Source organism: Pagrus major, chromosome 1, assembly GCF_040436345.1.
Source record: "Pagrus major chromosome 1, Pma_NU_1.0".
NCBI lineage: Eukaryota > Metazoa > Chordata > Actinopteri > Spariformes > Sparidae > Pagrus > Pagrus major.
This window is the reverse complement of record NC_133215.1, coordinates 7,306,429-7,334,032: the sequence shown is the minus strand read 5'-3', so window position 1 is coordinate 7,334,032 and position 27,604 is coordinate 7,306,429. Positions and strand designations below refer to the sequence as shown.

The 27,604-nt window shown below is 40.0% G+C and overlaps 1 protein-coding gene across 2 annotated transcripts; it reads left to right on the top strand.

The window, feature by feature from the left end:
* The first annotated feature begins 8,650 nt into the window (after positions 1–8,650).
* Positions 8,651–26,720, top strand: sun2 (Sad1 and UNC84 domain containing 2). Of its 2 annotated transcripts, none has more exons than XM_073473731.1 (16): positions 8,651–8,915; positions 18,293–18,401; positions 18,540–18,643; positions 18,872–19,246; positions 19,333–19,392; positions 19,634–19,705; positions 20,221–20,372; positions 20,891–20,941; positions 21,376–21,435; positions 22,004–22,198; positions 22,283–22,420; positions 22,558–22,654; positions 22,789–22,904; positions 23,096–23,269; positions 23,660–23,749; positions 23,964–26,720. In XM_073473731.1, the coding sequence occupies exons 2-16, from the start codon at positions 18,295–18,297 to the stop codon at positions 24,078–24,080; spliced, it is 1,908 nt and encodes a 635-aa protein (XP_073329832.1). In that variant the 5' UTR covers positions 8,651–8,915; positions 18,293–18,294; the 3' UTR covers positions 24,081–26,720. The 2 variants fall into 2 exon arrangements, with proteins under 2 accessions (XP_073329832.1, XP_073329841.1); XM_073473740.1 differs by having other exon boundaries at positions 8,825–8,915; positions 22,564–22,654; positions 23,964–24,172.
* Positions 26,721–27,604: the final 884 nt, after the last annotated feature.

Genomic DNA, 27,604 nt, shown 5'->3' with positions numbered 1-27,604 from the left:
TCTGGTTAAATGAGACACACCTCTTTTTTATTGTTCTTTTTCTATTTTTTATTAATATTTAATATATTAATATATTAATATAACATTATCGATATATTACTCTATTATTTAAACTCTCTTAAACCTTCCATCCCAACATCTAACATCCATCTTTCAATCTAACTGTTAATGTTTCCATTAAACCTCCATCATCGCATCACTCCCTCCAATTGAATAAAAACAGTCCAGATACCCAGATAAGCTTCCCAACAACCCACTTATCTCTCTTGACATAATGATTAACTGGAAACACATCTGCTCAATTAAAAACAACAACAAGGATCTTATCAGCTCAGATCAGATTAAAAAGAAAATGGAATTTCAGTTGAACCAAAATAGGAATTTCATTGTATTACTAGTGTTATGGCCCATGTTGTGACTCCTCACTCTTCCCACACTACTTTGTCACAACTTACTTCACATGTCACAAATCGCTCAACAGGCCCGCTCCTAGTTACTCACAGATTTACACAATACACGCACACAGAACAATATCCTGTTTGTTTGTCGGAAGTGGAAGGAGAAGGATCATCAGATGGGGTTTGGGAAAGCTGCTGTCATCTCTCTCGTCCAATCCAGAGGGAGCAATCACCTCAAACTGACCAACCAGGAGGCCCTGTGAAGAGAGGGGTCATGACACTAGTTTTATATTTATTGACAATGGGATATGATTACCAAAGGGAGTCAAAGTTGACTCCCACTCACGCTGTAAAAATACAACTACCGAGGTACTTGTGGCTAATTCCTCTCACAGTCAGTGGATTTGGAACAACACTGAGGTGATGTGTACTCACCTACCGGTCCACTCATCCTCAAGACAATCTGAGGAAGTGGAGATGATGTTGTGTGACGCCGTTGGACCGAAACGAAAAACAACACAGAGCTCCTTTTAAGGAGTCTTTTCCGCCTGCTGCCTGAACCCCCCCGTGCCTCTCCTCCTTCTCCCTCTCGTACTCTGTCCACTGCCTGTGATGTCACTGATGAAGAATTCCCCACCGGTGAGACCGCAGGGAGGTTTTAGTTAATAAGTGACAATATGTGACAAGGACTTACCGGCCTCTGTACCACTCACAAACACAGCCGGAGACAGTGTCTCATTTCTGTCTTTCTCACATAATAAAGTCACGTAACTGTGTAATGTCTGATATTTTATGACTGTTTGTCCCGCTGCTTATTTTACTCCATAGCCATAAAGCCACATGGTGGCGGCGCAAACAAGCTGTAAACGCACAACTGGCATATTATCACTTCATAAACTTGTTATGGTGAACATTTTAGAATAAATTGCGTATTTACACATCAAGCACACACAGCAACTCGAGTCTTATATCTGGCCACCTTATGAATTAAAGATATAATACTTAACATTTCTGCTTTGAAATGTCTAAAAATTGACTTCATTTGGTCGCCTGTTGCTGTAACTTCCGGGAGAGAGTCGGAGATGTGAGGAAGAAAGTTGGGGCCTGTCCCCGTCAGAAAAACGAACATATAGGTCGTAAGTAAAGCAGCTCATTATAACCCATATTTACCTTTGTTGTTAGGTGGCAACCTCTAGCGGCTATAGTAATTACTTTAGCTCCAAAGTGAGGAAGTGAGGAGAAGTAGTAGTATGAAGAGTGAAAAGTCTGTATAGATATGGAGGAGGTCAGGGATGGACGGTCACGCAGGACTTTCATTCAGGAGACAGCTGTTTGTGTCTGTAAACTGATGTTGTGAAGTAACATCACGTAGGTCTCAAGGCAAGTTTGTATTGGAAGTTACAGAAGTCACATAGGGATTAAAACCTAAACGTAAATGTTTTCCTAAACCTTACCGAGTAATCTTCCTGCCTAAACCTAATGAAATTGTGACCATACAACATTTAGGTATAAGGATTTGCTGTAAAGTTTAACTATAAAACCAAAATGATGAGCTGAAAGAAATAAAAAGCTCCGTGGAACTGAACTTTTCACATACACAGTCACTTCACCCTTTGCTGACTTTACACAAATACAGATTTACTGTATGTCTGCACAGCATTGCGACAGACCACATGTCTGTTACCATAATACCCTCACTCTCTTACAGACATCTCTGACTCACCTTGATGACATCACTGCAGTGAGGTCAGTGTCCTGTCAGACTGGGAGCGGATTAACCCCGCAGTATGCTGCTGTCACACTGATCTCGGGGTAGCTTAAGCGTGACCACGCGGGGCAACTGTGTGTGTGCGTGTGTGTGTGTGTGGCTGGGAAGATTAAAAATGTGTGCCATGCTGCTGGTGATGTCATGCTGAGCCCTGATCATGACCCATATTGCAAATGATCCCTCTTTCTTTGCATGTAGACTCTGCGGTCTTCTTCTTAATTAATGGTGTGAAAAATACATGTTAAAGGGGCAGTTAACAAATTATTTTTGTTTGTTTTATGAGTCCAGATATCGAGATAAATGATGCACGCAGCGTTTAAAAATGATAGTGAAAGAAAAACTGCATCCCCCTCAAGAGAGTGTCCCATGACACAACATGCTGTCAACACATTTATTAGCAATATTTCCTTAGTTGACCACTGTTCCAATAAAAACAGTTCCCAGAAAAGTCAACAGTCATTAGAGCTGAAAGTGAAAAAGCTCAGCAATTCAGATGAACCACCTCTTTAAGTAATCTGTGCTGCTGAAACTGCATGTTGGCTTCTATGGAAGGAAGATCTATCCTGTTTATGCACATTCCATAAATTACAAAAGGTCATTCTGTGTCATCTTCCTGCAGGAAAACAGATTTGAGGCTGGAAATGCCACTCGGATTTCTCATGAAGGACTTTACATTAGGGTGTTGTTTGGAACAAAAGACCAAGTAGCTGTCAACATGACCACTTCATCAACAATTCAGTGGAAGTTTCTTTATTTCCTCTATTAGGGAAACCCCACTGACGCTCATACCACGGTCAGCATCTAGGTGAGGAGGGGTCACATCGGGTTTAGGTAGTTTTTGCAAGTCATGTATTATATATTGTTGTCATAGCAATTTATCATCATGTCTATTTTTTCATTGTTTTTACATTAACCCTAATTACTGACAAGTGCTCAGCCTCCTGCATTCCACTGACAATTAAAACTAATAACCTCATTAAACATCAAAGGGAAATTCATTTTTAGCTGATCTTTGCACAACCTTGCAGATGGAGCCTGTGGTCGGGGGGGCGGTGTCGTCTTAAAAGTGCCGAAAGTACTAATTAGAAGGCACTCTCAACTCTTATTCTCTTCTCCAGCCAGGTTATTTCTTGCAGAACACCTCAGCAGGGCACATGATTGTTGTGGCTGTATTCATTCTGCTGAATCACAGTGTAAACACTCGTCAGGTGGTAACCGTAGATGTCTGGACTCCATCCCAGATTTACCCTTCTAAATTTAAGCTTCTCACCAGACTTGGGTCATAAAATATTTAGTGAGCGTGACCTAGAATAAATGAAGCAAAGCCTCGGGCAGACAGCCAGGTCGGCAGACAGTGAGCTCGATGGCGACACTCACATGACGAGCTCAATCCACCTGTAGATAGTGAGATGAAAGCTATGTCCCACTTCCACACTACTTGCTAATGCTAATTCCATGCAGGGTTTAAATAACTAGAGCCCCGACACTTACTATCTCAAAAAAGTTCGCAGCTTATCCATACTAATTCTTTTTTTGTTTGCATGCGCTCACAGCTGAAGAACTTTTTCAAAAAAGGGGATCAAGAAATCTGAATTTTCCCAAAATGATACTTAGCTGTCTCTTTGTGAGGTTTAAAGGCGTATCATGTGGCGTCACTCCATAGTCGCAGTTTGATTGATTTTTCTTTGGCACACAAATCTGTCATCCGTCATCACTCCCTGTTATCTCAAGTACATTTATATCATGTATCCAAAAGTAATATAATAGTGTTTCCTTCAACAACACTAAGAGTCTTAGTGGTTCTGTGAGACTGTACATTGGCACAGCATTGTTTTAAGCTAAATGCTGATGACATACTCACAATGACAATGCTAACAAGCTGATGTTAAAGCGATTGTTTGTGTCTTTTGATGTGGGGTTGTATGAGGTACTTATCCGTGTAGTCGGTGTATTACCTGCAGTAGATGTATGTCAGCTCTCCCCCTGTGTGGAGAAGCAGCACATAGCACCAACAGAGAAGCAGCCACCTCTATATACCTATATATCTGTTTAAGTGAACTTTTTTGTTGTTGTACATTGCCTCTGAAAGTCCAACCCAAACAGTTGATCTGCGGCGTAATACAGTACGTGGCAGGCTGCGTTTGTGTGTCAAAAGACCCAAACTATCACTTTAATCATGTAAGCATGCTAACAGTAGCTAATTAAATTGAAAGTAGAGGAAAGGCTGATTGAATTGTCAGTAATTTTGCAGTTATTCGGTCATAATGTATTATTTACGACAATGTTTTATCATGCCCCTCTGCGTCTCATATAGACAAACAAGGTACCCTTTGTTTGCGACACACAAAGCATCCTATCAGGAAGCTCAACACATGGTCAGCGTTGTGAAATGGGCACAATTTCGTTAAGTTTTGGAGCTATTAAAAAGTATTTGGTTATTTTAGGAAAAGATTGTTAACATTTGGTTTCACACATGACACAAACCACAGTCTCTAGGCTGAAGGTGCTTTTGTCGCTCTGTATGCTACGATGGGTTGATCATCATATATTGTCACTCTTTAGGGTTAACAAGACCAGGCCCCTGTGTAAATGAATGGGAGAGAGCCAGAACTTCACTCTCAATGGTCGCTGGGACATAGAAACTGTATGTACAGAATAACCAGTCAAATCTGATTAAACACAGTTAAAAAGTTTGGTGGCTTTGGCCCAAAATAAGGTTTAAGACACTGTTTTCCCTCACAGGTTATACTTCTGCTACGCATGTGCATGCTTTCACAGCACCAACCCATCAAAGTGTTGAGTGCCATGACGTCTCATGTTTAAACAACCTGTTTTTCCTTGGTAATCCTGTGCATTAGCTGGAAGCGAGCAGTTCGAACCAAGATGCCAAATATATACTTTCAATATATTTCATATTCAAAGATAAATAATCTGTTACACAAGACCTGGATGAATTAACCTCCTTGTTCATTTAGGAACAAAATAAACATCCAGGTCTTATCAGATTCATCATATGTAAATAAAAGTTACCCTGTGTAAATAATCAGCATTACATAATGTTACACCTCCGTAGTGTACACACCTGCAGTACAGTGTGTGCATATGTCTGCCTGGTGGATGTGCTGGCTATCAGGCCTTGATAAGAGATCGCTGGTCATGACTCAGACAGTGTGTGTGTTGTGTGTGTGTGTCTGTGCGTGTGGGCAGTGTGTGTCACCGTCTGAAAGGTGTGCCCCCACATCTGTTCCAAAGATTTCACTCTCTCTTACCCTCGTCATCGTTCCCCCAGTGTGCCCCCATCTCGCCTCCTTTTCCATGTCCCTTTTTACCCACCCGTCCCTCTGTCACCCTGTCAAAAAACAAACACCCCCTCCACATACACACATTTCACTCTCTCTATTTCTGATCGCATTCCAACCCAGTGACTTCAGGCCAGGAATGGGAAAGCTTGTGTGTATGTGTGCATGTGTGCCCATGACGTCAGCTGTTTGTTTGCACACTGTGGTTGTGTCTGGGGCACCAGCTTGGTAGATAAGCAGGGTGGGAGTCTGTATGTGTGTGTGTGCGTGTGTGTTGAAGTGAAGAGAGGAGAGGAGGGAAATGCCCGACATGAAAGAGAGCATAAAAAATGTCCTGTTGAAAGTCAGTGGAATTGGCCTCAGGAGTGATGAGCTTGTCAACTTTATAGACTCTTCATTGTTGAGCATCTGATGATTGAGTGTATTCCTATTTCTCTGTCTCTCCCTCTCCCTCGCCCCAGCTGCAGGAAACTGCTGCATAATGATAACAGACTCAGAGACAATGGGTTCAACGGGCGTAAATACACACGCACAAACACACACACACTTTCACGCACAATGCATACACACACATTGTGCTGGTGAAGCCCAGGGGTCAGAGGTTCTGCCTGTGCTGCTGATAGTCTCCAGACCTTCTGAAATTATTTATCAAATATGGAACAATCCGGACATACCAGCCGCATTTCAGAGCTTTTTTTTTTTTTCTTTTCCCTAAAATGACCCGTCTGAATAAAGAATTATCCCTCTCCCTCCTTCCCTCCCCCTGCCTGGACCTTGTCTGCCCAGTGATAAGGTCAGATTGGGTTTATTTTGGGCTGCTTGCAATACAGCGAAGAGTACCAAAGCCCTGTGGGTTTCCCTTAAAAGCATTTTGTTGTGTTTTGGGGGAGATTTGGTCCCTCACATGAGGCGAGCAGACGAAGCGAACGATTCTAAAAAACCTGGTCTCACTTTCTGAGAGGTTTGACCTTAACTGGTTGTGTTACCTGCTACCTGCAGTCACTTTCTCTCGTCAGCCAATCAAAATATAAAGGGTAGTATATAGGTAATAAAAGTGTCAATAAAGGTAATGAATAAGTGAACTGATTATTTGTTTTGCTTTCAAACCAGTGCGACTTTATATCTATCTATAAGCTTTATAACTAACTTTTCATTGAAACCTTTCATATTTCTAATAATTCAGTATATAGTAATGAAAAAATGTTTGATATAATCGTTGTTCTGCTTCACATCATACTTGATCTTTGGTTTACTGGTAGTTGCTGGTGGTGGCTTAATAACTCTCACATCCTGCCCTCGTGTTTGAATGGATTTTCCCTTTGAGGGAAAATGAGGTGACTGTCTAAGATCTCATATGATTTTCTCTATTCTCTATTCCCTCTATCGCTCTAAGATTTCATAGAGAAAGACTTATAAGCAGCTTCAAAAAGGCAAAAGTTATTTTACTGACTTGGTTTGGAGTGTGGGTGTCACTGTCATTATGTAATTTGAATGATAAGATTCATGACAGACAAGAAGGTAATGTTTTGACAGTGGTCCTAAAGATTAAATTGCCAATTTAATGGAGCTTGAAGACCTTTTGCACCGTGTAATAGTCCTATTTGGCTGCTAAGGACATATTTTCCACGGCCAGGTGGCTCCACTGTGTGTCAGCAGGCCTGAATTACAGCTTATGGTAAGAATTTCAAAAAGTGGTCCATACATCACCACCAGAGGGCGGCCTGTGATTTGTTATTGCTAGATAGACTGTGACATGAACCGCTAGAACGAGACCGGAAACAGTTTAAAAGTGTACAACATCATCCCTATGGTCGTGTACAGGGGCAAAATAAATAAATAAAACCATTTAAAAGGGGACTCTCTTATTTACTACTTCCTGGTGAAAATATCTTTTTGATCCTAATGAATAATCTTCTATCATTTAAACAAGGAAAAAGATGATTTGGCTCTATAGTAGTAGCATAATAATAATAATAATAATAATAATAATAATAATAATAAGGAAGAAGAAGAAGAAGAAGAAGAAGAAGAAGAAGAAGAAGAAGAAGTATGAAGTGTCCATACACAAATAAATACAGTATTAATACAAAAGTGGAAACAGTAATTGGAAACAGTTTAAAAGTGTACAACATCATCCCTATGGTCGTGTACAGAGGCAAAAATAAATAAATAAAACCATTTAAAAGGGGACTCTCTTATTTACTACTTCCTGATGAAAATATCTTTTTGATCCTAATGAATAATCTTATATAATTTCAACAAGGAAAAATATGATTTGGCTCTATAGTAGTAGCATAATAATAATAATAATAATAATAATAATAATAATAATAATAAGAAGAAGAAGAAGAAGAAGAAGAAGAAGAAGAAGAAGAAGTGTCCATACACAAATAAATACAGTATTAATACAAAAGTGGAAACAGTAATTGGGAACAGTTTAAAAGTGTACAACATCATCCCTATGGTCGTGTACAGAGGCAAAATAAATAAATAAAACCATTTAAAAGGGGACTCTCTTATTTACTACTTCCTGATGAAAATATCTTTTTGATCCTAATGAATACTCTTATATAATTTAAACAAGGAAAAATATGATTTGGCTCTATAGTAGTAGCATAATAATAATAATAATAATAATAATAATAGTAATAATAATAATAATAATAATAATAATAATAATAATAATAAGGAGGAGGAAGAAGAAGAAGAAGAAGAAGAAGAAGAAGAAGAAGAAGAAGTATGAAGTGTCCATACACAAATAAATACAGTATTAATACAAAAGTGGAAACAGTAATTGGAAACAGTTTAAAAGTGTACAACATCATCCCTATGGTCGTGTACAGAGGCAAAAATAAATAAATAAAACCATTTAAAAGGGGACTCTCTTATTTACTACTTCCTGGTGAAAATATCTTTTTGATCCTAATGAATAATCTTCTATAATTTAAACAAGGAAAAATATGATTTGGCTCTATAGTAGTAGCATAATAATAAGAAGAAGAAGAAGAAGAAGAAGAAGAAGAAGAAGTGTCCATACACAAATAAATACAGTATTAATAGGACAAAAAAAATAAATAATCAAATGTAACATTTTCTGTCTATCGGCTTCAAATCGTGATGTAGAACTTTTATTTTGTAAACCACAACCGGAAGCTCCTTCTTCTTCTTCGTCTTCTCGCGAGCTTGACTCCGCCGCTGTCAACACTAGTAACGGCTGAGCCTCCGAGCTGTCACAACAAGCGTCAGTCCGTCTCTCTGCCACTCAGCGCCGCTTTACGTGTGGAAATCCGTCACTTATAATGAAGTTTCACATTGTGGGGGACTTTGTGTGAGTTGAGATGTCTCTGTAAACGCAGCTTGTCGGTGGTCGTGAGGGCTGAAGACAGGATTATCGTTTCCCCGACGGAGAACTTGACAGTTAAGCGACAGACCTCCTCACAACATAACGAGGTGAGTTGAGGACGCTGAGTAAAAACAGCAGCCCGTCTCAAATCCTTTTATTTTTACTAACTTAGCTGTTAAATATTCAGTTTTCGTGTCTCGTCTTTTGCTTCTGTTAGTTGATGACATGCTGCGGTGATGGACTGCTGTTTACTCGTGTGTGTGTGTGTGTGTGTAGCTGGAGGCGTAAGCTAGTTACACGCCACATTAGCTTCAATTTAAAAGGTGTTATACCTAATTATTACATAATTAGGAAGCTAAACACACATGTTATATTGCTTCAACTAGCAAGTGTAAATGTGCAGGCGGATATCTGTATATCTGCAAAGCTGGTTTAGCCTAGTTATTGGCTACTAAAATAACCTAACTAAGGGTTACTAGTTAGCTAACAGTGGTGGGATGTAACTAAGTAACGCTAACGTTACATTTTGAAGCCAAATATAGTGCTTTTTATTCAATTGCAGTGTTTCCACTATGTTTATCTTGGCTGCTTTAGTCACTAGTTACTTTGCAGAATCAGATCATTAATTCAAAACTGATCAATAATGATGTATTTTTATTTGTTTTATTAGTTACAATGAGCTCCACCTTCACCAGCTGCAACATTAATGAGGCTTACACATGAATGCATCAATATTTATAGTCCAGTAATATAATTATATGATAGTTTTCGTTGTAAGTTACTTTGCAGAGTTACATTAGTAATACTTGCCAGCTACAACATTAAAGCATTACACACCTTAATGCATCACTAATCCTATTATAATAATAATAGTCCTTTAATATATATTAGTATTCTGAAATAGCCCTTTCTGTATAATGAGTATTTTACATTTGGCACTCACTGTATATTTACTTTTGTACTTAAGTAAAGCTTTAAATGCAGGTCCTTCAATTATAACCAAGTGTTTCTGAGCTGTAGTTTGCTACTTAAAGATCTCAGTACTTCTTCCACTACTAATAGATGAAACATGATTGAAGTAATCATTGTGTAAAGGTCCTTGATATTCCTACTGGCCACTGAACTCACCATGTTTATAATAGGCTTTATTTAATTATTTATTTTTCACCTCATATCCTCACAGTGCAGTATTTTTACTGCATGAACCATGTGATGTCCGTCAAAAGCAAAACAAGACCATCTTGTGTCACTGGTGTATGTTGTAGTATTACCTATGTTGCAACTGCCATGTAATCAATTTCTTAATTGCTGTAACTTCTGGGTATAGGGTAGAATAAACAGACACTGTCCTCTTTCTGTAGTTTAGCTGCATAGGTACAGGGATCCTAATGGAAATCTAGGGACCATCTGGGGTCTTCTAGGTGCTTCAGGTGGAGTCTAACTCTTGTAAAGTGTGGTGTAACTTTGCTAAGCTGAGTATGAGTTTGAGTGTTTTGTTTTTAAACTTTAAGGCTTCCCATTTTCACTACAGCAAGTTTGTGAAAGGTTAAGAAAGAAGAAAGAAATTAGCAGTTTTACCTTAATCTGAGTTGTGAAGTATGAGAAAACATACTTTCTTTATGTATGATTTTGTTCCAGAATATATATATATAAAAAACATTTGTTTATTACAGTTTTATCCATATCTATTTTATGAAATCATCCATAGTACAAAATTAATAATATTGCAGTACCAATCACTTTAAAGAAAATCAACTAAAAAATGTTAGAGATGCAACTATGAATGCCAACAGTAAGGAGAGTACTTGAAGGTAGAAAATGAGTTTTGAGCAGGTTTAGAGGGCATTTTGCCTTCCTGAGATTCTCGTGTTGTGGTCTTTAGACAGCTGAGCGGCCCAGATAACAATGACTCCACAGCTGAGGAACTCCTTTCCAGAGTATTTCAGGCTTGTTCATATTCACCAAACCCTTGTGTGACTCGGCATATGCAGCATGGGCGAGAGACAGAGCGAATGCACTGTAGGCATCTGGTTCACATTGGTATAAACAGACCTTATTAGGTAGCTGCTTGGCCAAATGCACTTTAGTTTGTATTTTCCCCTTCTACTTTGCAAAGACCTCGGGGTAATTTGTCTGAAGCCCTCACACACAGATGACTCACCTCTTCTGTATGTCTGAGTCATATTTCACTGGCACTGTCCTAAAGTTAGCCACAGTATTCAGCCGTATGCCAGTCTCATATTGGATTGATGAGGACTGATTCTCTGCATTCCTTTCTTTGCCCACTCCTTCCCACTGTTTTTACTTTTTTTCTTCCCTCAGTCTTCCATGCCTGTTCCCTTTCTCTCTTTTTTCCACTCATTGAGAAAACTCTAACTCTCATGCTGGCTTGTAAACCCACAAGAGTATTTTACACATTTTCTCTCCTGTGATTTCAGACAAACATTCCTCACACACATGCTCCTGTTTCACCTCAACTCCCCTTTGTCATTTCGTCCCTTTGTCCACCCCTTTTTTCTGTCATCTTTGTTGTGCTGCATGTCTTTCTCTTCACCCTCACAGTGCCTTTGTCCCTATCTGCTCTAGCTCTTTCTGTCTTTTCTCTCATTGCCTCTCTGCTCTTGTAATTTTTCCTTCTTTGTCCGTGCCCTGCTGTCAGTGTCAGCGGTCAGGATACTGGACCAGTTAAAGTGCCCCACCCTGCCCAGCCCTGAGCAAACGCCACCACTGCATCCCGATCTCTGCTCTCTCAGATTTAGATCCAGTACAGATGTCTGCCTGTGGTTTGCTCTGCTCACATCCATGTATATGTGTGTTTGTGTATTCTGTGTTTAACATTTAAACACTTGTTAAGTTAGCGAAGTGGGTCTAACAAGCTGCATTAAGCAGGGCTCATATGCCCAAAACAATTCCACTTTCATTTTTTTTATACAGTAATTCATAACCCTTAAATCCTGTAAGGGGATGTGAGACATCAAAGTGGCAACTGAGGCAGCTCACTGGTGTTCAGGAGGCAATTTCACTCTCGAGTTTTGCTTCTTATTCACTTCCTGTGGGCAGAGAGCTGACAATTCCTGGTACGAGTTTCATTTGAACAAATCATCTTGAAGGGACAGTTTATCTCCAAAAACACAAACACACGTTTCCTCTTAGCTGTAGTGCTGTCAATCCATCTAGATTGTTTTGATTTGTGTTTAAGGGATATCTGCCTTTTCTCCAGCATAATAGAACTGGATCCAACCAGGGTAGGAAATTAGCATTTTAAAACATCTGCCAGTCAGTGACAGAGAAATGTTCAAATTCACCAGCTAGTCAGTATATCCTTTTGTGTCTTAAATCCACAAGCCACTTTCAGCTTTTACCAGCATTTTGCTGTTGCTAATTTCCAGACCATATCACAGAGTAGAAGAAAGCATGCCTCTACTCATGGATGAGAGGCTAGCTAACTTAGCTAGCTAACATAACTATTCAGCAGAGGAGACCATTAATGTTTACATCCTGCACTATTTTCCCCAGTGGAAACTCTTGGTATTGCAGCCTGCAGCTCCAAAAGCACTTTCCCTATAGACCACCAGTATAAAAAACATGACACTTCCAAACTCCTAACAAAGTCATTTATTGTTCTATTGTGAATTTTTGATCTATGTAGGTTTTATATTTAGCCATTTAAAAATCTGTGATGGATGTCCAGGTGGGAGAAACACTACTGCGCATATTCAGTGGAATACAGGAAGCTAGAAATCTTGTTTGCGCTTTTCTCATTGGACTGAACAGGCACCATCTTTGCATCTGGTATCTTTGTGTCATGAGTAGAACCCGGCTGATATATTGCCTAGCCAATATTATTGGCAGATGTCAGCCTTTCACAGATATATCAGTATTGGCATATGGGTTGTCTGATACGTGCCAATATGAAAACGTTTTTGTGAGCGATTATACATTTTTAATTACAGAGAAATTTACTGCTTTTGTAATTTTTCAGTTCCAAATATCGGTATCCGCATCAGCCCCAAAAATCAATATCGCTCAGGTCACAGGCCTCTGGTGTTAGCCTCTCCATGAGTAGATTCACCCTTCACTGCTGTACCTCTTCATGATTAAGGATGCTTAATTTTTTCAAGAGAGTCACTGCAAGTGCAGCTGTAATGTCACATGATTCAAATACTATTTTTGCCGTTTGTGTCCCCAACTCTGAATGAACAGCACCGTTTGTGTTTGTCTGCACATGATTTCCACTGGAACTGAAACAGGTCTCCCTGTTCTAGTAGGAATTCGTCCTGTCTCACTTGCCAATTCATGCACATGGAGGAAATATACATCAAGGACAAATCGAGTAGTGCCATGGAAGAGTGACCAAGGTCTGCGGCCCTTTGGTGGAAGATCAAGCCTTCTTGAAATCTTTCCATGGCTTTCCGAGTTAAAATATAATGTAGATGGTATGGTACAGAAACATGTAGGATGGCATCAAACATGTCTACAGTATATTAGTAAGATAATTGGTCATGAATGAGGAGGTGAAAGGAGAAAGGAGAGAAAGAAGAAGGGGAAAAAGAAAACAAAGAGAATTGGCTTTGTGCTGGGTGCCCTCTGCTTTAATAAGGAGGGGGTTGGTATGTTCAGGAGGGGAAATGTGCTGATCTCAGCTGCACTGAGATGCCGTTTAAAGTGGAAGAGAGGATTTGAAGGAATTATCGTACAAAGTGCTGCTTTCTCTCTACAGTCTTAGCTAAAGCCTCTCACCGTGCTATGAAGAAAGAAATGCTAATTGTGTGAAACGGAGGTATTTGTTTGCTCAGTACAGATGCAGGCTGTTGTTGCTGTGGTGTCCAAATATTTGTGACCCTTGCTACTGTTTGTTTGTTTTGTGCCTTAGACAGGGTTTAAAGCATGTTGTAATACAAATAAAAATACATTATGTCCTCAGCTCTCAGAAGATATTTTGAGATCAGAGATTTGTGTGATAGCAGTGTTTAATAACTCTCCTCTCCACAGTTTAGTAAACCACATCCTCTTTTTTATTCCTTGTTTAATCAAACATGCTAAGTGAAATTAAAGAGTTAAATCCCTTGTCACTGCCTGCTTTAGTATTGGCTGCAGGCAATGGCTTGAGCTGCAGCCATTAATCAAAGAATTAGTCGAAAGAAAATCAATCGCTGGCTAATTTGATGATGGATAAATTGTTGACTGTGATTTTTCTTGTAAAAAATATCTGAAGATCTCTCTAAGTCAACTCATAAATACCTAAATAAATAAATAAATAGATCTGGAACTGAACAACGAACCAGCTGGAAAAAAATTTAGGTGGAAGTGATTTCATTTTTTTTTAGTTATTATTTTCCCTCAAGTCAGTAATTCCAATCCATGCTAAACAGTGATGAGTGTAAAAAAGGTAAATTGCAAACTGTAAATGCAAAAACTAATTTACATAAACAGCCTTGTGTTTGGAAAGACATGATGGGGACATTAAATAATAAGTTACAATAAACAAATAAGATGCACACATTCACAGCTGAACAATGGTTATCACTGTTCCAGTGCAGCATTTTTGTCCTTTAACCTACAAACTTGCAGGGGTAAATGTTTCTTAAGCGATGAGACAAGTGGTGAAATATGCAGCTGCATGGTTCAAGAAAGAGCTTAACAAAGTAAGACCTCACTTGGAGATCGTTTGCAGCTGCTGCAGAAAAGTCCCCTCCAGTTCGACGGTGTATTGTCCTTATTTACATAAACAGAGAAGACCTGTCTGCTGGCAACCACAGCAACAGACGCAGTCATAATGTGACGTTGCTATTATTGCGTGTTTACAGCAGCGACACAGTTGGATGATGTTCTGACCGCTTTGCCCTTTTCAGTCCGCAAACCCAATTTTTTTAATCTGAGACCACAAATCCTCCAGCTGCATGCCAAGAACCAGTGGAGGAAGTGAACATTAAAGAGAAAGATTTTGACAATCAGTGTGTTAATGTTGAGCATGTGTACTGAGAACGGCTTCAGTGGAAAAACACTGTCGAGTTGTGCACGAGTGTAATAGTGTTGACTGATGAAGATAATCAAATTCAGCTTAATTTAACCTTGCATATAACGCCCTTTTTGGGAGGGGAGGTTTCTGTGTGCGTGTGTGTGTGCTTTCACACCGACTTCCTGTGTCTATCTGTTAAGTACGAGCAGCCACAGCTTCCCTTTCTGTCATCTTCTGCCGCTCTTTTCGGTAGCGTGACTTATTAGTTGCTGCTGTGCTGTGATCCTGTCCCCGGCTAATGATAACAAAGGGCTAATTCAAACCATAACCAGGTTAGTTCTGATGAGACCACAAGTCTCTTTTAATAGAGAGGAAGCACAGTAGGATGCAGGATAGGCTGTAAAGTTACGAGACTGGATTGCAAAGCAGATTCTAAAGGTTAGTGGGTTTTTTGATGCCGTGGAGTTAAAGAAATGGAGATTGTAGCAGAAGTAGTGTACACAGAGCTGAAGAACACCCAGCGAAGTGGATGGAGTAACGTTTAGCGCTTTTAATACAAGGTTACTTCTTATAGGGCTGGGCAATATATCCTGATATGAGACTATATATCATCTTAGATCTTGGATATCATTATATTGTGATATGGCTTTGTGTTGTCTTTTCCTGCTTTTAAAGGCTCCATTACAGGAAGGTGATGTCATTTTCTGAATTTACCAGACTGTTCTACCTGCCTTTGCCCACTGAGTCATTACATCCACATTACTGATTATTTCTGAACAATCTCACTGTGTTCATAGTTTGTGAAAGTAACAGTAGTCATACTGTTACAAAACCAGTATCAGGGTATTTTATCAAAAACATTGTGATGTTTTCTTCCAACTAACATAAAAGTTTCCCTGCCACGGGAGCTGGCACAGCAAACAGTAAAGCTCGTGAGGTGTGGTTTGTGCTAATCATCTGCACTGTAAGAACACATGGACCAATCAGACTGCTTATCTTACGATGCCTGTTGCGTAATGATTGTGATGGCAGCAATGCTGAAAGTTAAACTGGCCGATACTTTCCAACAATCGTGAGTGTGCAGCACAGTACAGCTGAATACAGATCAGTGCTCTAGACGTCTACATCACCCGCTGTTCAACTGTAATCAGATTTTTCTCCTCTTTAATTATGGTGGGACAGTTAAGGTACGCTGCTTTTGTACATGTTTTGTGGTTTTGTACTATATGTACTCTGAATATATCTCCGCTGTGGCATACTAACAGTGTCTGCCTTTGCTCTTTAAGCTTGTGTTTTTCAAATGCATTTGTTTGTGTGTTTTGGTGTTTTATTTATGCTCCGTGAGTCTCAGTGAGTGTATCAGCTGCAAGACGGCTCCTGTAGATTAGTTGGATTACAGACTGCTGAGATTAACCAAGAGAGCATCTGTCAGCGACTTTCTGTTAGTATTACTACTTCTACTACTGCTACAGTACCACTACTATTACTTCTACTGCATTTTGAATGTACTGGGAACAACGTGACTGCTACTAACTCCTATTGCTGCATCTGCTTCTACTACCACTGCTACTGATGCGTTTTGTAGTAGTAATAGATACTGCATCTGCCGCGAGTACCACATGTACTCCTATGATTTACTGCTGGTTCACCTACTGCTGCTACAGCCAGAATATAACTACTCACTGGCGCTGATCTAACAACCCTGCAACTACAAATTAGCATGCTATTACAGTAGCTGTTGATACTGCATCTATTTGTACTATGTGAGAAGGATTGAGGGTTTCTTTCATTGTATTGTAGTTGCAAGAAAAAGCCAACATCTGTGCTCACATCTGAAGAAATGTTTACACAGATGTTCAGTTGTGGGGAAACCTGTAAATTTAAGGAATCGTCTTATTATTATTATGCTTATGTACAGTTTGCATTCTCATTTGATGATGCTGTGTTCGGTATCCAACTTGTAAGCTAACACATGAAGCTGCTTTATTTTATTTTTTAACGATTTTGGCCTCCAACAATTACGAAAACAAGATGATTGAGATAATCGAGTGTCATGTTTAGTTCAGCTCGCTGCGGTTGAGTGAGCCATTGTTAGTGAAAACCCAGTCAAGCCAGCAGCCGCTTGGATTTCGATTCACATTAATCTGTGTTTTTACAGTAATAGTGCTTGGAGAGGCCAAAAGGGATGTGAGCCATATTTCAGCAGTCGTTTCTCCATATAAATATGAAATTATACAACACATCATATGTTCAGTAAATCCTAATATTTATTATATTGTATTATTATTAATTATATTAATTATTTTTCATTTAAAGTTCAATAAATGATGTTTCCAAAATCATTGAGTAAACGTGAAATAATGATCATGATATGTGTGTTACTTAGGGGTGTCACGATTCTCCAAATCCTCGATTCGATTCGATTCTCGATTTTTTTCTTTTTCTTACAAATCCAACAATCCAGCTGCATTTGAGGCATTGACAATGTTTCTGGCATTATCTGTGGTCACAGGGATGGTTGTATTTTGTCTGTCCAGTTTCCATTCTAGTACCGCTTCCTTTAGCACTTCTGCCAGATTATCACTTGTGTGTGCTTCATAGATGGGGCGAGTTTGAAGGACTGGACTTTCAATCTCCCAATCTTTATTGACGTAGTGCGCTGTGACGGTGATGTAACTCTCAGTTGCTCTTGAGGTCCAGCCATCTGTTGTTAAGGCAACTAACTCTGCATTGCTCAGACCCCTCACAACTTTTTCTTTAACGTCTTCATACATGGAGGGAACCACTTTTGTTGTAAGATGCGACCTGCTGGGCATACTGTAGCGTGGCTCAAGTACGCTAATTAAATGTTTAAATCCCGTGTTTTCCACCACCGAGTAAGGCTGCAGGTCTGCTGCTATAAATAGCCCTATAGCGCTAGTTATAGCTTTTGCGCGAGCTGAGGTCTGTGGAAGTTTTATTGCAAACGAGGATTGAATAGTTGGCTGGACCAGTGATGGTGCTTTCCCAGCTGTCAAATCTACATCTTTCGTAGTGTTTCCCGTGGCCGGGTATGGTACACGCGCATAGCATATCTTACACACTGTGGTCTTCTTGTCAACAACGCGAACGTCGTCGACATAACTCACCGGGAACGCAAAGTATTTCCATACATGTGATTTAAGAGAAGCAGGAGCTGCTTCAAGCTCCGGTGCCGCGTCTCCTCCTTTATCTGCACTCGCCATCGTGTCATAACCTGCAGGATAGGTAACTAGCGGCGTCGGCTACAATGTGCTGCGTCATTTGCGTAACTTTGCGTAGTGTGCGTAGCTTTGTACACGGGGAGGGGGGGGATCGTCGATCCTCTCTTTGACTTCGATGCTCGAGATCGTGACGTAATTTCGATCGATTTCGATAAAAAATCGAAATCGTGACACCCCTAGTGTTACTGTACTGACCATCGTCTGCCAGCAAGTACTGATACTGAGGAGCTATGTAACATATTGATAAACGGTGTTTTGTTCTTTTTCTCTCTGTGTCTTTCAGCCATGTCTCGTAGGAGTTCTCGTCTGGTGTCCGGCGGCTACTATAACTCAGACGAAGAATCTGATTCAAGTAGCGTGACAAACATTTCCTACCGAGAAAACCCTGTCAAGTACGTAACTCTAACTTAGCTTGTGTGTGCTCATGTGTCAGCTCTGACTTGCAAATAGCAATGTTAAACAATCTCGTTCTTTGTCCCACACCACCTCCCCCTCCTGTCTACGTGTGTTGCGTTATTTGTTATTGTCAGGGTTTTCAAGAAGAAGGCTGGGGCCCGGAAGGCTGGCTCCCGTACCCCCAGCAGAGCCAATAGCAATGCCAGTTCTCCCAGCACAGAGTCGCCGATCACTGCAGGTCAGTATGACGGTAAAAACGTAACATAACATCCCGTCAATACAAATGTAATAATAACGGCATGATTGAAAAAGGATGGAGGACATTTGTTTCAAAAACACTTCAGAGCAGTGCTGAAACCAAAAGCAAAACAACAAAAGATTCACTGGGAATAAAAACAAATTATAAATAATTATTTAATTATTCACCACTGACTGCTCTCTTTTTTGTCTCCCTTCTGCCTCTCAGGTCTGACTCCCTCTCCCTTGAGCAGTCAGACCCAGACGACCATGAGGACAGTACCCTACCTTCCCACCGTGGCCACCCCTCGGCCTGCTTTGACCCCGTCATCCAGTCGGAGTCAGACGCCCACACCCTTCCCCTCGGGGCCTCCAGAGAAGTGCGCCGTCGGTGGGCCCTGCAGCTCCAGCAGACCAGGATTACACCACAGACCCAACCACAAAGAGCTGACTCAGAGCAGCGTGGACAGCTCGGGGTACTCGTCCTCTGAGGGCCCTCAGAGGAAGCCAGCAGCTGCCAGCGCCGGTAGGATCCATGGTAACAGTGTCGCTCCCAGTGCTGGATACAGAAGCAGAGTGAGCAGTGCCTTCTTAAGCCTGATGGGTGAGTATGAGGTGTGATGTTTATTTGCATGTGTGTGTCTCTGCATGCCTATATAATGATCTCATTGATTCATTTGTTTTGTGCAGACTCAGCCTCATTGATGGCCGTCGCAGCCCAGTCAAAAATAACACATCTGGCATCTTTAGGTATGCTGCCGATGTACATGTTTAAGTTTGTCTGGTTGTTTATTTGCATATATGACCAGTATGTTCACGTTTGTGCTTGTTTTTCTAGCTTTGTTAAGAAGATTTGTGCATTATGTGTCCACATTCCCACGTGTGTGTGTATACTGCTTTCACATGTCACTAGGTTTATGCTGTTTTCACAATTGCTGCATGTGATTCGGCTCCAGCTTTTTAAAATCCCCTTTTCCTCTCGTCCCTGCAGCTAATACTTCATTGAGCGGTCACATGAAGAAGGCCTGTGTTCTGTTTCTCCTCCTCCTCATCTTACTTTTGTGTAAGTGACATTTAACAGACTCCTATTTGCATGTCATCTGGTAGATTTTTCATCATAACTTGGAAAACACCTCATCATCCCCTGAAGTCGTCTGGAGTGTTTTGTTAAAGTATGCTTTTCCTTAAATACTGAAGCCTTGTTGTCTTTGTTTTCTTGTCAATAAGAGTTTTGCTTACTTTTGTGTATATTTTTTTGAAATTCCTTCAAGAGCTACCTATCTGAAGACATAGTATATAAGTGGTACTCAGGGTTTCCCCAAGGTGGTAGGGTCTGCCCCAAAAGGTGTATGTTTGACTTACACATAGCTCTGCTTGGTCTCCTCGGTGTGTGTGTGTGTGGTGAGTTTTTCCTCACACACCCCGCCTCAGTGTGGCTGAATGAGTCACAGTAAATGTCAGTCATTACAAGTTTCGCATGTCAGGGCCTTTGATCGTAGGTGATGTTTACTTGGTGCAGACTGTGTCTCTGTTTCTAAGTGCCGTTCTTTAAGGCAGCGCTCCTCCTGTTTTCTCCAGGTATTTGGTTCCTCCTTCCTTTGTTGACCTCACTCTTCTCCCGCATGACTGTCACAAAGACCCCGTCACAGACAAAACCTAAGAGTCAACCTGTTATCCCTGCCACTCCTCCTCCTCCTCAGCTCAACATCATGCATCCTACACCTGTGGTGGTAGGGCAGATCATCTTTGTTTGTGTGTGTGTGTGTGCATGTGTGTGTAGGTTAAATTTGTATTGATTTTACTTTTTTTCTGATTTTTAACTCGGTTCTCTGTTTACGTTTTGCGAACTGGTACATAAACAACATACTATTTATTTAATAGAGGGACAACAACTGCCGAAACAAAGAAGTACACTATGAACTGGCAGCATACTGCTGTATATAATTAGAAGAGGAGGATGTGTCCAGTGTAGGAGGTCAAATGGGGTTTGGGAACCTTCAGCCATCTTTAAAATGATTTTAAAAGCAAACACATGAGGAATTGATTAATGTAACTATTATAAGGCAAAGTTAGCATATATACTGATACCATAATGACAGATTATCATGAAAAAATAAAATGTTTCTCACATGATGTTTATTATGGAGAATATCTATTTTTATGGGGGTTGTTGGCATGAAAATTTGGGGGTCTTTTTTGTTACCTCTATGTACCAGGAGTGATTTTGTTTTATTTTTTTCCCCACCAGGATCCAGCCGTTGTGTCTGCTGCTGTAGAAAAGAAGATGCAGCGTGTTATGGTAAGTAGAGTTGGGACCGATCTGATCCAATATCTGTTTTGGGTGCCAATAATGACCTAATACATTTATCAGATTTCAGACTGATGTCACCGCTCCACGTACTGATCCAGATTCAATGCTCATATTGATTGATTGTCAACATCCCATTTCACTCTTGTATTTTATAAATTGTTCTTATTTTTTAAATTTTAAAAATAAAGACTGAAAAAAGTGGATCGGTCCATCTCTAAAAGTAAGAAACGGATCATTGGCAAATTAAAAATATGAGACAATTCTAAGGTGTGATGTATAAGCTCCACCAGCTTCAAAAAGGAAGCCTGCTCAATATAACAAAATAAAAATAGTGATTAAAGGAAGAGGCTAAAATAACTTTGAGGCCTCATGCAAATCTAAGTTCCTTTTTCATCAGTGTAACATTTATCGGTTTGTTGCAGGAGGAGCTGCAGCTGAAACAGCAGGAGCTGCAGCTGAGGCAGGAACACCTTCTCACTCAGGTGAGGGAATCTCGCTCTCTATGTCTTCTCTCTTCCCTTCCCTCTTGTAGTTAACAATCTCGCTCTGTGTGTGGTGAAAAGTCGTGCCTGGTGAGACCAGTGTGGAGGCCAGATAGGGAGGAGCAACAGGGTCAAAACCCAGCTGTGCTAGAGTAACATCTAGTGGTGGTAATGTGGACCTGCACAGAAATACAGGAAGAGAGTTTCTGCATGATTTTGTAGCTTTTTTTTTTTTGCTGTTATGTAACTTGTAACTACTCTGTAAGTAAAAGCCTCTGCCAGTCCAAAACACAAACGTGCTGTTACAAACATCAAATGCGAAATTTCTGATTGATAAATGTTTGAAATTTAAGTCTGTTTTACTTAACTTTTGTATGAGTGAAGTGTTCACATCTCATCAGTTATGTAGTGTTTAATTGGACCTGTGACGCCTCCAGAAGCCTTGCCTCGTTCACCTCAGAGCCTCTAGAGTGAGGCACATTTGAGCCACATTCACCTCTCCTGACACTGCCCAACACTTCTCTTCCAGTCCAGTAATGACTGACCCGGTCATATCTTTCTCTCTCAGATGAAGGAGAGACTGCAGCTGGAAATGCAGGACATGAAAGCGAGGCTCGAGGTTGTGGACTCGGACAGTCGGTTGCGTCTGGAGCAGGAGCTGGCCGGGGTTGGCAGACAGCTGGTGGACTACCAGACAGACAGCCACTCTGCCACTGCCAGCCTCAGCCTCAGGATCCAAGATTTAGAGGCCCAGAATGCCAAGGTAACATTTTTGTTCATTAACCCAATATTTTTTCTTCCAACCTGATCTGCTTTCTTTAATTTGTAATGTGACTGTTTCTTATAGCTGTCCCAGGAGTGGTCTTCCATCCAGCTGACGCCTCCTCCAGCCCCCTGTCCTGATATTAGCAACACCCCAGTCCACGACCATCTCACCCCAGAGCTCGAGCAGGCCATGGAGAAGTGGCTCACTGACCGTATCAAGGTGGGTGGAGTGATAGAAACTGTAGATAACTTTCAAGACCAATTTCTGAATCTAAAACCTACATAAATGTTATCCCAGTACAAATTCCTGATCTGATGTCATACTTGCGGTATGTACTGTATGTGAATGTGAATCAGGAGCAGGATGCTATCAGGCTTGCTGATAAAGGAAGCTGCTCAGACTGTGGACGTCCCGTGGCGGACAAAATGGCCGACTTTGCACTGGAGACACAAGGTTGGGAACTATATTTGGATATTCATTTGTTTCACTGTGAATAAAAGATTATCTATGTCTATTTTTATTAAATTAAACAGATTCAACAAAGTAGCTTCAAACTCTTATTTTGTATTGTCTGTGTATGTGTGCAGGTGCCAGTGTGATCAGTACCAGGTGTTCAGAGACATATCGTATTCGCTCAGCATGTGTGACCCTGTTTGGGTTCCCTCTGTGGTACCCTTCTGAAAGCCCACGCACTGTTATTCAGGTATTATCATGCTCTCTCTGTCTCCCTGAACAAGTTATTTTCCATTACCTTCCACCCACCTCTATCTTCCTGTTTTTGTCTTTTCTCCTCTGCGTCTGTTTCCATCTCTCTCTAAATATTTCTTAGTATGAAAAGAGAGTTTTTATTACTCAGGCAGACACTAACAGCTTTGTGTCCTCCTTCCCTACCAGGGCTACCCGGTGCTGCTCCCAGGGAAATGCTGGGCGTTTCACGGTGTCCAGGGGACTCTTGTGATCTCTCTGTCTCACCCCATCACGATAACTCATGTGACGCTGGACCACCTGCCGCGCTACAACTCCCCCACCGGCCGCATTGACTCCGCCCTCAAAGACTTTGAAGTCTATGTGAGTGATCCCAGTCTAAAGATGAGAGTCCATGACTGATGAATGTTGTGCACGCTGCTCTTTGCAACCTTTTTTAAACCTTTTTTTAACTAGGAGCACCAGTGTGATTTGCAAATATCCCCCTGTGATTCTTGTTTTTTTAAATCGTCATCGTACGTCATGTGAAACACCAGGAGCAGCATTTCCACTGGTAACATTTTGCTATGGCTGCCTCAGCAATTAAACAAAATCACAAAAGAAAACAGTCACGACAAAACACAAAAAGGAGAGGAAGCAGGAGTGAGACTGTGCCTGGAAACAGGCAATAGGTGACCCATGACCAGATTATCATAGTTGACCCATGACCGTCATTATCACTGTTCTGACAGAGTTGTGATTTTTCTTTCCCAGGGGATGAGAGATGACACAGAAGAAGGAACACTGCTCGGATCATTCACTTACGATGAAAATGGAGAGTCAACGCAGACCTTTAAGCTGCCGGTGAGTAGAAACAGACAAATGTGAATAGAACTTAATGTAACTACGTTCTGTGCTGTATAATAACTTGAGGCTAGCTTGAGCTTTTGTTGCTCGTATGTGCTGACAGAGCAATATGATAACTTATGTTTTCTTCTGTCTTTTTTTATCTTTTCCTCTTTCTCTCTTTATTCTTCTCTTTTCTTTTCTCCTACGCTCCCACCACCCCCTCATGCAGAATCCCAGTGACGTGGTGTATCGAGTTGTGGAGCTGCGTGTCCTCACTAACTGGGGTCATGTGGAATATACGTGTCTTTACCGCTTCCGTGTGCACGGACAGATGTCCTCCACATGAGACAAGAGACGCACTGACTGCACTGTAACGACTCATTCCGCCATATCAGAAAGTTTATTAGCAGTGGACACTATAAACAAGTGAAAACTCAATTTGGTGGTCTGTGGTGTGTTCAGGGCCAAATGCTACTGAAAAAAGCTTTAAGTGTTGAGTCATGTCACTCGTGTGTGACAGCTGGTTTGGTTGTGCTTGTGGATTGCTTAATGTTACAGTGACAAAAATCATAGGAGTTTTTGTGCACAATTTAAAGTACACACTTGGCTTTGAATCAATGTACAGAATGATAGATGTCTAAAAACCAAAAATCTACCTAGTAAAACCATCCGGGAGCATAACGTTCTGGAAACTTTATGCTTTCAGTCACATGAGAGTGCCATAGAATAATTTTTAACTTGTGTTTTTATTAATTATTGCTATTATATTATAGCTATTCATTGCTATATATGTCAGGTTTTGTCCAACTTCACATTCATAAGTCATAAGATGACGTTTCTCTGAGTTTGAATGCTCTTTACTCTGACAATTAAAAGAAAAGACAGTGTTTTTTGAATCAACTTTACTGACCCTGGTTGCAAAACTGCACACATACACGATGAAGTTACATTAATGAAGTTACAGAAGTTCATTTTGGGGGCAACTGAATTCATTTAAATATTTAATATCTTTATGATACATCTAGTTTATGAAGCTCTTAATCACGCATGTGAGTTTGTTGTTATCTCAAATGATAGAAACAGCTGTTACGCCATTTTTTAACAGGACGCTTCTGATTTTTGGCTGTTGGTGATGTGACTGATGGGATGTACCATCCTATGAACTATAGGTAGAAATTCCAAAGAGGGCAGCAGTGAATGTTTTTTTAAATCAGTGTTGTTTGTTATTAGGAAGTTCAGTTTGATTTAATAATTCATTCAAAAGATCAAATATGCAGCTTTGTAAAGTTTTTCTCTTTTAGCAAATTCGACCTCGTCAGTTTTGATTTCATTACCGGTACTTGAAAACTTGATAACCTCTTTTTGTAACCTCTTTGAAAGACGTCATGTTGACGTCATGACATCTGTGCTTCTACTTTCTTGTACATTACACTTCAGTTTTATATGAGCTCCACAACCAGGAACGTAAAAGTGTTATTTATTTGGGTTTGGGTTGTAAAATGAGAATATTCATTTATGAATTCATGTTTCATGTCCTTTTTAATACTTTCCAACATGCTAGACTCGTGGAAAATCATCAAGTTTACCATTCAGTATCTCTAAAATATAGACTACCTGTTCATTAGGGCTGGCTGATATATCGATATTATCGTTATCGTGATCTGAGACTATGTATCATCTTAGAGTTTGGATATTGTTATATCGCGATATGGCTATATGTGTTTTTCCTGGTTTTAAAGGCTGCATTACAGTAAAGTCATGTAATTTTTTCAACTTACCAGACTGTTACTGTGACTTGTTCTAATACTTGCCTTTACCCACTTAGTCATTATAGCCACATTATTCATGATTAATAATCAAAAATCTCATTCTGCAATTACCAATAGTCAACGCTTCAATATTGTCAATATTGAGGAATTTGGTAAAAAATATAGTGATATTTGATTTGTCTCCCAGTCCTCAAAATATCGAGGTATATATCGTGTATTGTAACATAGCCTAAAAATATTGCAACCTCATTTTAAGGCTTTATTGCCCAGCCGTAGTGTTCATAACAAATATTGTTTGGACTGTTTGCAACGTGTCATTCAGTCATCTCTCATGTAATTCTTTGTTTCTTGTTGTACAGTCCAGGTAGACAGGAGATGGTGGAGAACATTTCAGATACTTGTTCTTATTATGAAGTGCACTAGAGGTGAATTCAGGTCAAATCGATCATTTCTTGCTCTTTACCTCTGTTGAATATATACAAGTCTTAAAGGTGTAGAAAATTGAGGAAAATGAAGTAGAGAAGCTATTTTACAAGACATACATTGGTGAAGATTAAATTATATTTTTAACTTTTTGTGTGGTATGGGGTGGATATAAATTATTTTGATATGATTTGTGCAGGGTGTATACATTTATAATCTTGATGTATTGCTTTTTGTATTTAAACTGATGAGAATTATAGGTAACGCAAGGACTTTTAATAATTTTCTTTTCATTTCTCACTTTTATTTAATATGTCAAATGCAAACGTGATTGGCTTTTGAGAGACAGATGATGCCAAATGTGTGTTATTATACACAGTGTAATGTACATCGTTTCTTTTATTATCTGATAGAGGAGGAATTTGTTTTCATATCTGAAAGCTGTTGAACAGCCTGTACAGTCCGAATGCTTCGACATGTATCTTTGTGTATCGAAACACATCGCAGACAGAGTATTTCTTCTTTAGATTCTTGTTAATGTAAAGCTGGTCGAGAAACACAGAGAACAATGCTTTCATTTAGAAGAGTTAATTATGTAGAGATTCATTATTTTAAAAAAAAGCCTGAAATACAACTTAAACAATGAATTCAGACTTTTATCGCCATGTTCACAATTGTTTTCTCTTAATTAGACAGACTCATGTGTCAGACACTCCCTGAGCTGTCCTCTGACTGTCAATGCCTAATTGTAAGCCAAAGTTTGTCTGATTGATTGAATAAAACATTGGAATATATTTTTGTCGCAGCATTTATTGTTTTATAAAGTTTTATTTTCTGATGCTTGTAGACTTTTTGGGCAGAAACTAGCTTATTAGAGAGCACAGGCATGATGCCGCACTAAAAGAAACAACATTTATAGACAACGAAGGCTGTTGAACTGGGTTGAGTGGCTTTTTTATTATAGTTACATATCAGCTCATCAGCATCGATCACCAAACTTACTTTTACTATTCCAGTAAGATAGGAAAAAATACAGATAAACAAAAAATGTTCAGGAGTTTCAGGTTTGCATTACATACAAGCAGTGAAAGACAAACAATAACTACCACTTCAGTGTTCCTTCATCCAAATCTATATGAAGTAACAACAATAAGCAATTATTTTAAAAAAGTTTTTATCCCACAATCCAGGTTACTGGGGCCTCGTTACCGACATTTCCTAAGTCTGAAAATCGTATCTCAGTTTTAAGATGACATTGAGGATTTTTGGTATTACAGAAATATGTTTCCAAACTGCATTTTTGAAAAATAATAGGAATTTAGCAATTAGAAATCTTAATCAGGAATCTTAAGTTAGGATGGAATAGACTCTGTCCTAAATTCAAAATAACTGCCCCAGTAAACTTGTGGATAGTTTGGATTTCTTAAAGTAAGACAGGACGCAGGACACAGCCATGAGTTTAGGAATTACTTCTGGAATAGCAGAGAAGGATTTGTACAACTTCAGTTCAGATAGCAGTACAGGACAAGTAGTAAGGAAATGTTTCTGTAATGAGGCCCCAGCTCTTCCCTTGCTCTAAACTTTTGCCTCAGCGGTTGAGCCACAGTGACATCTCATCTTGGATAGCTGTTTGGTCCGGACCAGATAACTCAGAGGCTGAAGGACGCTGCTCATGGAG